A 14,186-nucleotide genomic window follows, 5' to 3' on the forward strand; every position below is an offset into this window, starting at 1 on the left:
AGGTTGTGGTGAGCTGAACTCAGGTTGTGGTGAGCTGAACTCAGGTTGTGGTGAGCTGAACTCAGGTTGTGGTGAGCTGAACTCAGGTTGTGGTGAGCTGAACTCAGGTTGTCAGGTTGTGGTGAGCCGAACTCAGGTTGTGGTGAGCCGAACTCAGGTTGTGGTGAGCCGAACTCAGGTTGTGGTGAGCCGAACTCAGGTTGTGGTGAGCTGAACTCAGGTTGTGGTAATGGCTTCAGGGTGGGATGGTCCTCATTCCTTTCCCCCAAAACCTTCCTGACTCACTCACTGTGCATTCCTCCAAAATACTCCAGCCAGAGTATGAATGTACCAGGAAGCATGTGGTCTGGACAGGTTTCTCAGTCCCAGATTAAAGCCTCTCTAGACAGGTTTCTCAGACCCAGATTAAAGCCTCTCTGGACAAGTTTCTCAGACCCAGATTAAAGCCTCTCTAGACAGGTTTCTCAGACCCAGATTAAAGCCTCTCTGGACAGGTTTCTCAGACCCAGATTAAAGCCTCTCTGGACAGGTTTCCCAGACATTAAAACCTCTCTGGACAGGTTTCCCAGACATTAAACCTCTCTGGACAGGTTTCTCAGACCCAGATTAAAGCCTCTCTGGACAGGTTTCTCAGACCCAGATTAAAGCCTCTCTGGACAGGTTTCTCAGACCCAGATTAAAGCCTCTCTGGACAGGTTTCTCAGACCCAGATTAAAGCCTCTCTGGACAGGTTTCTCAGACCCAGATTAAAGCCTGGTCCTGGCCTAAACACCCTTTCAATGTCAAGTCACCATTCAGAGTCATTGTTTGTCCATGACCATGCCTTAATCTGGATTTGGGAATCCGGCCCCCTGAGTCATATGTTTCGACCATCAAACGTATATTAAATGTATCAGCACCTGTACGTTTCAACACAAAAGGATAGGTTACCCAGACCCAGATGGACGCGTTGGACGAGGCAGTAAAACCAGTCCCACGGACTGTCAGCCACAGAACAGTGACAGGGTGAGACAAATAGTAGTCTAGCTAGTCTGTCTCCTCACTGTAGTCTAGCTAGTCTGTCTCCTCACTGTCGTCTAGCTAGTCTGTCTCCTCACTGTAGTCTAGCTAGTCTGTCTCCTCACTGTGGTCTAGCTAGTCTGTCTCCTCACTGTCGTCTAGCTAGTCTGTCTCCTCACTGTAGTCTACCTAGTCTGTCTCCTCACTGTGGTCTAGCTAGTCTGTCTCCTCACTGTGGTCTAGCTAGTCTGTCTCCTCACTGTGGTCTAGCTAGTCTGTCTCCTCACTGTAGTCTAGCTAGTCTGTCTCCACACTGTGGTCTAGCTAGTCTGTCTCCTCACTGTAGTCTAGCTAGTCTGTCTCCTCACTGTGGTCTAGCTAGTCTGTCTCCTCACTGTAGTCTAGCTAGTCTGTCTCCTCACTGTGGTCTAGCTAGTCTGTCTCCTCACTGTAGTCTAGCTAGTCTGTCTCCTCACTGTAGTCTAGCTAGTCTGTCTCCTCACTGTAGTCTAGCTAGTCTGTCTCCTCACTGTGGTCTAGCTAGTCTGTCTCCTCACTGTGGTCTAGCTAGTCTGTCTCCTCACTGTGGTCTAGCTAGTCTGTCTCCTCACTGTAGTCTAGCTAGTCTGTCTCCTCACTGTAGTCTAGCTAGTCTGTCTCCTCACTGTAGTCTAGCTAGTCTGTCTCCACACTAACATGGTCTACTGTCTGTCTCCTCACTGTAGTCTAGCTAGTCTGTCTCCATCACTGTCTGTCTACACTAACATATATCTCCATACTGTCTGTCTCTCACACTAGCATATATCTCCATACTAGTCTGTCTCCTCACTAACTATATCTATCTGTCTCCTCACTGTGGTACCCATACTGTCTGTCTCCTCACACTAACATATATCTCCATACTGTCTGTCTGTCTCACTCACATATATCTCCATACTGTCTGTCTCCACACTAACATATATCTCCATACTGTCTGTCTCCACACTAACATATATCTCCATACTGTCTGTCTCCACACTAACATATATCTCCATACTGTCTGTCTCCACACTAACATATATCTCCATACTGTCTGTCTCCACACTAACATATATCTCCATACTGTCTGTCTCCACACTAACATATATCTCCATACTGTCTGTCTCCACACTAACATATATCTCCATACTGTCTGTCTCCACACTAACATATATCTCCATACTGTCTGTCTCCACACTAACATATATCTCCATACTGTCTGTCTCCACACTAACATATATCTCCATACTGTCTGTCTCCACACTAACATATATCTCCATACTGTCTGTCTCCACACTAACATATATCTCCATACTGTCTGTCTCCACACTAACATATATCTCCATACTGTCTGTCTCCACACTAACATATATCTCCATACTGTCTGTCTCCACACTAACATATATCTCCATACTGTCTGTCTCCACACTAACATATATCTCCATACTGTCTGTCTCCACACTAACATATATCTCCATACTGTCTGTCTCCACACTAACATATATCTCCATACTGTCTGTCTCCACACTAACATATATCTCCATACTGTCTGTCTCCACACTAACATATATCTCCATACTGTCTGTCTCCACACTAACATATATCTCCATACTGTCTGTCTCCACACTAACATATATCTCCATACTGTCTGTCTCCACACTAACATATATCTCCATACTGTCTGTCTCCACACTAACATATATCTCCATACTGTCTGTCTCCACACTAACATATATCTCCATACTGTCTGTCTCCACACTAACATATATCTCCATACTGTCTGTCTCCACACTAACATATATCTCCATACTGTCTGTCTCCACACTAACATATATCTCCATACTGTCTGTCTCCACACTAACATATATCCCCATACTGCCTGTCTCCACAGGTCTCCTCACTGCAGCTCCAGGTCTATATCTTCCTATCTGAGCCACGATGAACCTTGTGAACAGCAGCCAGTGGTTCCTGACCCAGCCGTCTCCCAGCCCAGCAGGACCCAGTAAAGGACTGGGCTGTAGTAACACCTGGCAGGCAGAGACAGGCCGCATCACTCAGATGGTCATCACCGTGCTCATCTTCCTGGTGAGTCTCTAGTCTGGAGAATCATTATAGTTCAGTCTACATCAATACAGGTACTGCTGTGCAGGTTGTTCGTCCCAGCGCGCCTGATTCAATCATGTTGAATCAGGGGCTTTAATCGAGACCATTCCATGTTGAATCAGGGGGTTAGTGTTGGGCTGGAACAAAACCATGTTGAATCAGGGGGTTAGTGTTGGGCTGGAACAAAACCATGCCATGTTGAATCAGGGGGTTAGTGTTGGGCTGGAACAAAACCATGTTGAATCAGGGGTTTGTGTTGGGCTGGAACAAAACCATGTTGAATCAGGGGGTTAGTGTTGGGCTGGAACAAAACCATGTTGAATCAGGGGGTTAGTGTTGGGCTGGAACAAAACCATGCCATGTTGAATCAGGGGGTTAGTGTTGGGCTGGAACAAAACCATGTTGAATCAGGGGGTTAGTGTTGGGCTGGAACAAAACCAAATCAGGGGGTTAGTGTTGGGCTGGAACATGTTGAATCAGGGGGTTTGTGTTGGGCTGGAACAAAACCATGTTGAATCAGGGGGTTAGTGTTGGGCTGGAACAAAACCATGTTGAATCAGGGGGTTAGTGTTGGGCTGGAACAAAACCATGTTGAATCAGGGGGTTAGTGTTGGGCTGGAACAAAACCATGCCATGTTGAATCAGGGGGTTAGTGTTGGGCTGGAACAAAACCATGTTGAATCAGGGGGTTAGTGTTGGGCTGGAACAAAACCATGTTGAATCAGGGGGTTAGTGTTGGGCTGGAACAAAACCATGTTGAATCAGGGGGTTAGTGTTGGGCTGGAACAAAACCATGTTGAATCAGGGGGTTTGTGTTGGGCTGGAACAAAACCATGTTGAATCAGGGGTTAGTGTTGGGCTGGAACAAAACCATGTTGAATCAGGGGGGTTAGTGTTGGGCTGGAACAAAACCATGTTGAATCAGGGGGGTTAGTGTTGGGCTGGAACAAAACCATGCCATGTTGAATCAGGGGGGTTAGTGTTGGGCTGGAACAAAACCATTGGCATAGCCCCAGTTCTTGAGGTTCCTGCAGTGTCTTCTGATTTATGACATCACTTCCTCTTCTCTGTCCCCAGGTGGGCGTGTCCTTGAACAGCCTAGTGGTGTATGCGTTGGCCTGGCGTGGGCGTGGCCGCCTGACAAGGCGTGGCAGCTTGGGCCAAGGGGAGACGCGCGGCGCCAGCAGCTTCCGTGTCTACGTAGTGAACCTGGCGCTGGCTGACCTGGTCCTTCTCCTCCGCACCCCTCTAATGCTGGCGTACCTGGCCCACAGCTGTAGCTGGCCCGTGGGGAAACTGGCCTGTCGCCTGGTGATATTCCTGAGAGGCCTGGGACTATACGCCGCAGCCTTCCTGCTGTGTGCCGTGGCTGTGGAGAGATGTCTGTGTCTCCTCAGGCCGGTCTGGTCCAGTCTGAAGCGTCCTCGCTGGGCAGTTCCCCTGGTGTGTGGTCTCCTCTGGGGGCTGGCTGCTGCCCTGGCTACCCCTTACCTCCACACTGCCGACCTGCTGGAGATCAACGGTACTACCCAGTGTCTGGAGAGCCTGGGGTACAGCACGGGGCTGTTTGTGACTGAGACGGTGGCCGGGTTCCTCCTGCCGTTAACGGTGTTCCTGGTGAGTAACGTAGCCGTGCTGTGGACCGCCAGGCAGGCAGGAGTCGCCGGACCAACCTCTCCATCCTCCTCTTCTTCCTTTTCGGCGACTGCGAGACAGATGGCCAGGCTGTACCGGGTCCTCTTCCTCACCATGCTCCTCTTCCTGTCCTGCTGGGTCCCCTACTTTACCTGCCGCTTCCTGCGGGCGCTGGCTGTAGGGCGGCCTGAGCGGGCGGGGCTGTACCGGGCGTCGTTCACAGGGGCGTACGTCTCTCTGTTCCTGGTGTACCTGAAGAGCTCCCTGAACCCTGTCCTCTATGTGTTCGCCGCCCGAGGCCTGGGGCGAACCGTCCGCGCCTCGCTCCCCTCCACCATCGAGAGAGTCTTCAACTATGACTATTCTGACTCCAGGAGTAGACGGACCCTAAGGAGGGAGGATTCACAGATCTAGTGCCCTAAAACGCCCTGTTAGGGACCCTAAGGAGGGAGGATTCACAGATCTAGTGCCCTAAAACGCCCTGTTAGGGACCCTAAGGAGGGAGGATTCACAGATCTAGTGCTCCACAGTCCTGTTAGGGACCTTGCAGTTTTACTAGCAGACTGTAGAGATCCATTGTGATTGCTGGCCAACATGAACTCAGACGTTACAGTCTTACTTCAGCCCATTATTATAGCAATAGGCATTATCTTGACTGGGTGGACTACATGGACTGCATTATTATAGCAATAGGCATTATCTTAGGCTGGGTTATTATTATTATGACAATACTGCATTATCTTAGACTGGGTGACAGGCTTACTTCAGCCCTGTCTGGACTACATTATTAGGACTATACTGCATTATCTTAGGCTGGGTGACAGGCTTACTTCAGCCCTGTCTGGACTACATTATTAGGACTATACTGCATTATCTTAGGCTGGGTCTGGACAGGACTTACTGCATTATCAGGCTGGGTGACAGTCCTTCAGCCCTGTCTGGACTACATTATTAGGACTATACTGCATTATCTTAGGCTGGGTGACAGGCTTACTTCAGCCCTGTCTGGACTACATTATTAGGACTATACTGCATTATCTTAGGCTGGGTGATCTTAGGCTGGGTGACAGGCTTACTTCAGCCCTGTCTGGACTACATTATTAGGACTATACTGCATTATCTTAGGCTGGGTGACAGGCTTACTTCAGCCCTGTCTGGACTACATTATTAGGACTATACTGCATTATCTTAGGCTGGGTGACAGGCTTACTTCAACCCTGTCTGGACTACATTATTAGGACTATACTGCATTATCTTAGGCTGGGTGACAGTCTTGCTTCAGCCCTGTCTGGACTACATTATTAGGACTATACTGCATTATCTTAGGCTGGGTGAGTCTTGCTTCAGCCCTGTCTGGTCTACATTATTGACTGCATTATCAGGCTTGGAGTCTTAGGTGTAAAACACTTCAGTTCGGCTACACATCCGCATTACACACTGCAACAATCTCTCCAATCATGAGCCCTGTCCTGGCCTGCCTCTTCAGTGATGCCTAAAACCACCAGTTCTGTGTACGGCGGCACTTTAGGAGGCCCGAGTCACAGTGGTTTCTCAAAGTCATTTTTGATTCGCCCAAAAAAAGCATGGAACAAATGAGCCACGTTGGGCAGAACCAAGTACGACTTAGCGAGATCCTATTGGCTCGTTCTATTATCATCTGCATATTTCTGTTAGGGAACGCCTCCTCTGTGAAGTGCGCATGTGCAATTAATAAATTTGCCTTTACACTCCGAAAACAACACGATTAAAAATTAAAAATTAAAGTTTTGCAAATGTTCAAGTCTACAAACCTTAGTCTACTTTGTTCATAAGATATTCTAGTTTTGGGAACATAAAACATTATTGAAAATGTTGGCCAAAGTCCATCTCGTTCCGTCTTCTCCCATTTGCCCTCCAGTGAGCTTCCTCTCAGTCCCACATGGAAACGCCAAAGCAGATGCTTCACTTCTAAAAACCCACGGAAATATCTCATTGAAATATCTCATTGAAATATCTCATTGAAATATCTCATTGAAATATCTCATTGAAATATCTCATTGAAATATCTCATTGAAATATCTCATTGTTCTGTGGCCGGAAAAAAGGAGAAAGAGAACAAGAGCGAGGTCAGCGTGTTATTAATGTTAATTAATGTTATTGTTATGTTATTATGTTATGTTATTAATGTAGCCCACAGTGATGATGTTATTCAGAGTTATTGACCTCACAGTAAACCAGATTCGAGTCATTTACAATTCAACATGTTGATTCAAAAGCTGCACTGACAGATAACGTTAAAACTAACGTCAAGGAGTACCCAGTCTAGCTATAACGTTAAACTAACTAACATCAGGGAGTACCCAGTCTAGCTATAACGTTAAACTAACTAACATCAGGGAGTACCCAGTCTAGCTATAACGTTAAACTAACTAACATCAGGGAGTACCCAGTCTAGCTATAACGTTAAAACTAACGTCAGGGAGTAGCCAGTCTAGCTATAACGTTAAACTAACGTCAAGGAGTACCCAGTCTAGCTATAACGTTAAACTAACGTCAAGGAGTACCCAGTCTAGCTATAACGTTAAACTAACGTCAGGGAGTACCCAGTCTAGCTATAACGTTAAACTAACGTCAAGGAGTACCCAGTCTAGCTATAACGTTAAAACTAACTAACGTCAGGGAGTACCCAGTCTAGCTATAACGTTAAACTAACTAACGTCAGGGAGTACCCAGTCTAGCTATAACGTTAAAACTAACGTCAGGGAGTACCCAGTCTAGCTATAACGTTAAACTAACGCCAGGGAGTACCCAGTCTAGCTATAACGTTAAACTAACTAACATCAGGGAGTACCCAGTCTAGCTATAACGTTAAACTAACGTCAGGGAGTACCCAGTCTAGCTATAACGTTAAAACTAACTAACGTCAAGGAGTACCCAGTCTAGCTATAACGTTAAAACTAACGTCAGGGAGTACCCAGTCTAGCTATAACGTTAAACTAACTAACATCAGGGAGTACCCAGTCTAGCTATAACGTTAAAACTAACGTCAGGGAGTACCCAGTCTAGCTATAACGTTAAACTAACTAACATCAGGGAGTACCCAGTCTAGCTATAACGTTAAAACTAACGTCAGGGAGTACCCAGTCTAGCTATAACGTTAAACTAACTAACGTCAGGGAGTACCCAGTCTAGCCATAACGTTAAACTAACTAACGTCAGGGAGTACCCAGTCTAGCTATAACGTTAAACTAACTAACGTCAGGGAGTACCCAGTCTAGCTATAACGTTAAAACTAACGTCAGGGAGTACCCAGTCTAGCTATAACGTTAAAACTAACGTCAGGGAGTACCCAGTCTAGCTATAACGTTAAACTAACTAACGTCAGGGAGTACCCAGTCTAGCTATAACGTTAAACTAACTAACGTCAGGGAGTACCCAGTCTAGCTATAACGTTAAACTAACGTCAAGGAGTACCCAGTCTAGCTATAACGTTAAACTAACGTCAGGGAGTACCCAGTCTAGCTATAATGTTAAACTAACTAACATCAGGGAGTACCCAGTCTAGCTATAACGTTAAACTAACGTCAAGGAGTACCCAGTCTAGTTATAACGTTAAACTAACTAACGTCAGGGAGTACCCAGTCTAGCTATAACGTTAAACTAACTAACGTCAGGGAGTACCCAGTCTAGCTATAACGTTAAACTAACTAACGTCAGGGAGTACCCAGTCTAGCTATAACGTTAAAACTAACGTCAAGGAGTACCCAGTCTAGCTATAACGTTAAACTAACTAACGTCAGGGAGTACCCAGTCTAGCTATAACGTTAAAACTAACGTCAGGGAGTACCCAGTCTAGCTATAACGTTAAAACTAACTAACGTCAGGGAGTACCCAGTCTAGCTATAACGTTAAACTAACTAACGTCAGGGAGTACCCAGTCTAGCTATAACGTTAAACTAACGCCAAGGAGTACCCAGTCTAGCTATAACGTTAAACTAACGTCAGGGAGTACCCAGTCTAGCTATAACGTTAAAACTAACTAACGTCAGGGAGTACCCAGTCTAGCTATAACGTTAAACTAACTAACGTCAGGGAGTACCCAGTCTAGCTATAACGTTAAACTAACGCCAAGGAGTACCCAGTCTAGCTATAACGTTAAACTAACGTCAGGGAGTACCCAGTCTAGCTATAACGTTAAAACTAACTAACGTCAGGGAGTACCCAGTCTAGCTATAACGTTAAACTAACTAACGTCAGGGAGTACCCAGTCTAGCTATAACGTTAAACTAACTAACGTCAGGGAGTACCCAGTTTAGCTATAACGTTAAACTAACTAACGCCAGGGAGTACCCAGTCTAGCTATAACGTTAAAACTAACTAACGTCAGGGAGTACCCAGTCTAGCTATAACGTTAAACTAACTAACGTCAGGGAGTACCCAGTCTAGCTATAACGTTAAACTAACTAACATCAGGGAGTACCCAGTCTAGCTATAACGTTAAACTAACATCAGGGAGTACCCAGTCTAGCTATAACGTTAAACTAACATTAGGGACGACCAATCACGGCCGGATGTGATACAGCCTGGAATCGAGCCGAGGACTGTAGTGACGACTCTTACACAGACCAATTACTTAACCAATTACTGTTTAATCAGGTACTGTCCAAATATGTTATACATTACTGATAAAGATGACGTTAGCCACTTTTGGTACTTTTGGCAGCTTCAGCTCAATCAGCTTTCTGTTGAAAAAACTAAACTCAATAACTTTGAGTTAACATTTTTTTCCCCAATTTATAGACGATGGACATACGCAACTGAATATGCAGCTCAACAAACACGGTTGTTTGTATTTGCAGCAGGAAGTGAATAGTTTGTGTTTACAATGATTTATCATGTCGCCATCTACATGGTAAGATGGGATGGCTGCCAACGATGGGCGCTCCTCAGCCTGTTGTGGTTCTGGATGGCCAGACTGCGCGCAAGAGAGACACTGTCATGTGGGGAAGCATACAGGGCTTATTTCAGCATGTTTTATCTTGTTACTGATACCATGTTGTGTTTTAAGGTGTTTTGACTGATTTCATGTCAATGCAAATGTATTTTAAAAAAACAAACGTGATAACTTGCTCACCGTCGACTGTAATGATGTATTTGAAACAACAAGTGGTCATTGTGCAAATGTTGTTGTTTTTTTTCCTTCCAATAAACATCGGAGACGAAATATAGTTTCCACGTTAACAATCTTAAGACATATGTTTTGGTTTGCGCGCATTTTGTTGCCAAAGCGACAGCTGGAGAACACTGGTTATTGAGGTAAATGAAGGACAAGACAGTTGAATGTTAAAATGGGAGTGAACTGCTAATATCATTAAGGAACAGAAATTATCTCAGATGTAAACAGGATTTAGTTCATATTCTCTGTGTGTCTGTCTGTTCAGAATACTCCATAATGCTGCTGTGTTCTGTACTACAGGAGATACAGGAAAGCAGAACAGAGCGAGAACATAGAGAGAAGGGGAGGCCCACACAAAGACAACATGTAGCCTGGCGGCACCAAGACAGACAGTAGTCCTTGCTGAACATTACTTCTCAAAACAAATATGCCGCGACTGCCACATCCTGTGTGTATAAACAGTGGTGAGCGATCTATCTTAAAGATATAAACGCTCATGGGAAAGAGTGCAGTAATAGGTTTGCACCTACAGTTTAATGTCTTATCTTTATGGAAGGGCTAACATCCTAGAATTGTGTGATATAACTCACAAACATTGTGAATATTTAGTGGGGGGAAAGGACGGTATGCTGGTATGTACAGGGAGGAGGGTGTTGGAGGAGTATTTGTTTCTGTGCAACTAGTTTGATAGAAATAACATCCTGTAGCTAATTGACCTTGGAATCAGATTTATTACCACAAATATGATAAAAGCATGATTTAAGGGTGTTGGGTGCCTGCTTCTATACATATTATCCCCCCATTAGTTAACAGTAATCTGCCCCCCCCCCATTAGTTAACAGTAATGTGCCCCCATTAGTTAACAGTAATGTGCCCCCCCATTAGTTAACAGTAATGTCCCCCCCATTAGTTAACAGTAATGTCCCCCCCCCATTAGTTAACAGTAATGTCCCCCCCATTAGTTAACAGTAATGTCCCCCCCCCATTAGTTAACAGTAATGTGCCCCCCCATTAGTTAACAGTAATGTGACCCCCATTAGTTAACAGTAATGTACCCCCCCATTAGTTAACAGTAATGTGCCCCCCATTAGTTAACAGTAATGTGCCCCCATTAGTTAACAGTAATGTGCCCCCCATTAGTTAACAGTAAGTTAACAGTAATGTGCCCCCCATTAGTTAACAGTAATGTTAACCCCCCATTAGTTAACAGTAATGCCCCCCCCCATTAGTTAACAGTAATGTCCCCCCATTAGTTAACAGTAATGTCCCCCCCCCATTAGTTAACAGTAATGCCCCCATTGTTAACCCCCCCATTAGTTAACAGTAATGTGCCCCCCCCCATTAGTTAACAGTAATGTGCCCCCCATTAGTTAACAGTAATGTGCCCCCCCATTAGTTAACAGTAATGTGCCCCCATTAGTTAACAGTAATGTGCCCCCCCATTAGTTAACAGTAATAACCCCCCCCCCCATTAGTTAACAGTAATGTGCCCCCCATTAGTTAACAGTAATGTGCTCCCCCATTAGTTAACCCCCCCATTAGTTAACAGTAATGTGACCCCCCATTAGTTAACAGTAATGTCCCCCATTAGTTAACAGTAATGCCCCCCCCCTGCCCCCATTAGTTAACAGTAATCCCCCCCCCATTAGTTAACAGTAATGTCCCCCCCCATTAGTTAACAGTAATGTGCCCCCCATTAGTTAACAGTAATGTGACCCCCCATTAGTTAACAGTAATGTGCCCCCCATTAGTTAACAGTAATGCCCCCCCCCATTAGTTAACAGTAATGTGCCCCCCCATTAGTTAACAGTAATGTGACCCCCCCCCCCATTAGTTAACAGTAATGTCCCCCCCCCATTAGTTAACAGTAATGTGCCCCCCATTAGTTAACAGTAATGTGACCCCCCATTAGTTAACAGTAATGTGCCCCCATTAGTTAACAGTAATGCCCCCCCCCCATTAGTTAACAGTAATGTGACCCCCATTAGTTAACAGTAATGTGTTAACCCCCATTAGTTAACAGTAATGTCCCCCCCATTAGTTAACAGTAATGTCCCCCCATTAGTTAACAGTAAGTAATGTGACCCCCCCCCCCATTAGTTAACAGTAATGTGCCCCCATTAGTTAACAGTAATGTGCCCCCCCCATTAGTTAACAGTAATGTCCCCCCCATTAGTTAACAGTAATGTCCCCCATTAGTTAACAGTAATGTGCCCCCCATTAGTTAACAGTAATGTCCCCCCCATTAGTTAACAGTAATGTGCCCCCCCCCCCATTAGTTAACAGTAATGCCCCCCCCCATTAGTTAACAGTAATGTCCCCCCCATTAGTTAACAGTAATGTGACCCCCATTAGTTAACAGTAATGTCCCCCCCCCCCCATTAGTTAACAGTAATGTAACCCCCATTAGTTAACAGTAATGTGCCCCCCATTAGTTAACAGTAATGTGCCCCCCCATTAGTTAACAGTAATGTGCCCCCCATTAGTTAACAGTAATGTGCCCCCCCCCCATTAGTTAACAGTAATGTGACCCCCATTAGTTAACAGTAATGTGCCCCCATTAGTTAACAGTAATGTGACCCCCATTAGTTAACAGTATGTGCCCCCCCCCCCATTAGTTAACAGTAATGTGTAATGTCCCCCCCATTAGTTAACAGTAATGTCCCCCCCCCATTAGTTAACAGTAATGTGCCCCCCCATTAGTTAACAGTAATGTGCCCCCCATTAGTTAACAGTAATGTCCCCCCCATTAGTTAACAGTAAGTTGTGCCCCCCATTAGTTAACAGTAATGTGCCCCCCCCATTAGTTAACAGTAATGTCCCCCCCATTAGTTAACAGTAATGTTAACAGTAATGTCCCCCCCATTAGTTAACAGTAATGTCCCCCCCCCCCATTAGTTAACAGTAATGTCCCCCCCATTAGTTAACAGTAATGTGCCCCCATTAGTTAACAGTAATGTGCCCCCCATTAGTTAACAGTAATGTGCCCCCCATTAGTTAACAGTAATGTCCCCCCCCCATTGCCCCCATTAGTTAACAGTAATGTCCCCCCCCATTAGTTAACAGTAATCTCCCCCCCCCATTAGTTAACAGTAATGTGCCCCCATTAGTTAACCCCCCATTAGTTAACAGTAATGTCCCCCCCATTAGTTAACAGCCCCCATTAGTTAACAGTAATGTGCCCCCCCATTAGTTAACAGTAATTAGTTCCAGTAATGTGCTCCCCCATTAGTTAACAGTAATGTGCCCCCCCCCCCCATTAGTTAACAGTAATGTGCCCCCCATTAGTTAACCCCCCATTAGTTAACAGTAATGTGCCCCCCCATTAGTTAACAGTAATGTGCCCCCCATTAGTTAACAGTAATCCCCCCATTAGTTAACAGTAATGTGCCCCCCCATTAGTTAACAGTAATGTCCCCCATTAGTTAACCCCCCATTAGTTAACAGTAATGTCCCCCCCATTAGTTAACAGTAATGTCCCCCCCCCATTAGTTAACAGTAATGTCCCCCCCCCCCATTAGTTAACAGTAATGTAATATGCCCCCATTGTTAACCCCCCCATTAGTTAACAGTAATGTCCCCCCCCCCAGTAATGTCTCCCCCCCCCATTAGTTAACAGTAATGTGCCCCCCCATTAGTTAACAGTAATGCCCCCCCCCCCATTAGTTAACAGTAATGTGCCCCCCCATTAGTTAACAGTAATGTGCCCCCCATTAGTTAACAGTAATGTCCCCCCCATTAGTTAACAGTAATGTGCCCCCCATTAGTTAACAGTAATGTGCCCCCCCATTAGTTAACAGTAATGTCCCCCCCCCCCATTAGTTAACAGTAATGTACCCCCCCCCATTAGTTAACAGTAATGTGTTAACCCCCCCATTAGTTAACAGTAATTAGTTAACAGTAATCTGCCCCCCCCCATTAGTTAACAGTAATGTGCCCCCCCATTAGTTAACAGTAATGTGCCCCCCCATTAGTTAACAGTAATGCCCCCTGCCCCCCATTAGTTAACAGTAATGTGCCCCCCCATTAGTTAACAGTAAGTGCCCCCCCCCCATTAGTTAACAGTAATGTCCCCCCCATTGTTAACCCCCCATTAGTTAACAGTAATCTGCCCCCATTAGTTAACAGTAATGTGCCCCCATTAGTTAACAGTAATGTGCCCCCATTAGTTAACCCCCCATTAGTTAACAGTAATGTGCCCCCCCATTAGTTAACAGTAATGCCCCCCATTAGTTAACAGTAATGTTGACCCCCATTAGTTAACAGTAATCTGCCC

The 14,186-nt window shown here is 45.4% G+C and overlaps 1 protein-coding gene across 1 annotated transcript in view; it reads left to right on the top strand.

Annotated features, from left to right (window-relative positions):
- LOC124026256 (C5a anaphylatoxin chemotactic receptor 1-like) overlaps positions 1 to 5,376 on the top strand; it is a 7,060-nt gene extending 1,684 nt beyond the window's left edge. The window contains exons 2-3 of the mRNA XM_046339355.1: positions 2,909 to 3,102; positions 4,198 to 5,376. Of these exons, the coding sequence (XP_046195311.1) occupies positions 2,956 to 3,102; positions 4,198 to 5,169 (1,119 nt within the window). The 5' untranslated portion in view covers positions 2,909 to 2,955 and the 3' untranslated portion in view covers positions 5,170 to 5,376. The remainder of the gene's footprint in view (positions 1 to 2,908; positions 3,103 to 4,197) is intronic.
- Positions 5,377 to 14,186: the final 8,810 nt, after the last annotated feature.

Source organism: Oncorhynchus gorbuscha, unplaced genomic scaffold (assembly GCF_021184085.1).
Source record: "Oncorhynchus gorbuscha isolate QuinsamMale2020 ecotype Even-year unplaced genomic scaffold, OgorEven_v1.0 Un_scaffold_2671, whole genome shotgun sequence".
Classification (NCBI taxonomy): Eukaryota; Metazoa; Chordata; class Actinopteri; order Salmoniformes; family Salmonidae; genus Oncorhynchus; species Oncorhynchus gorbuscha.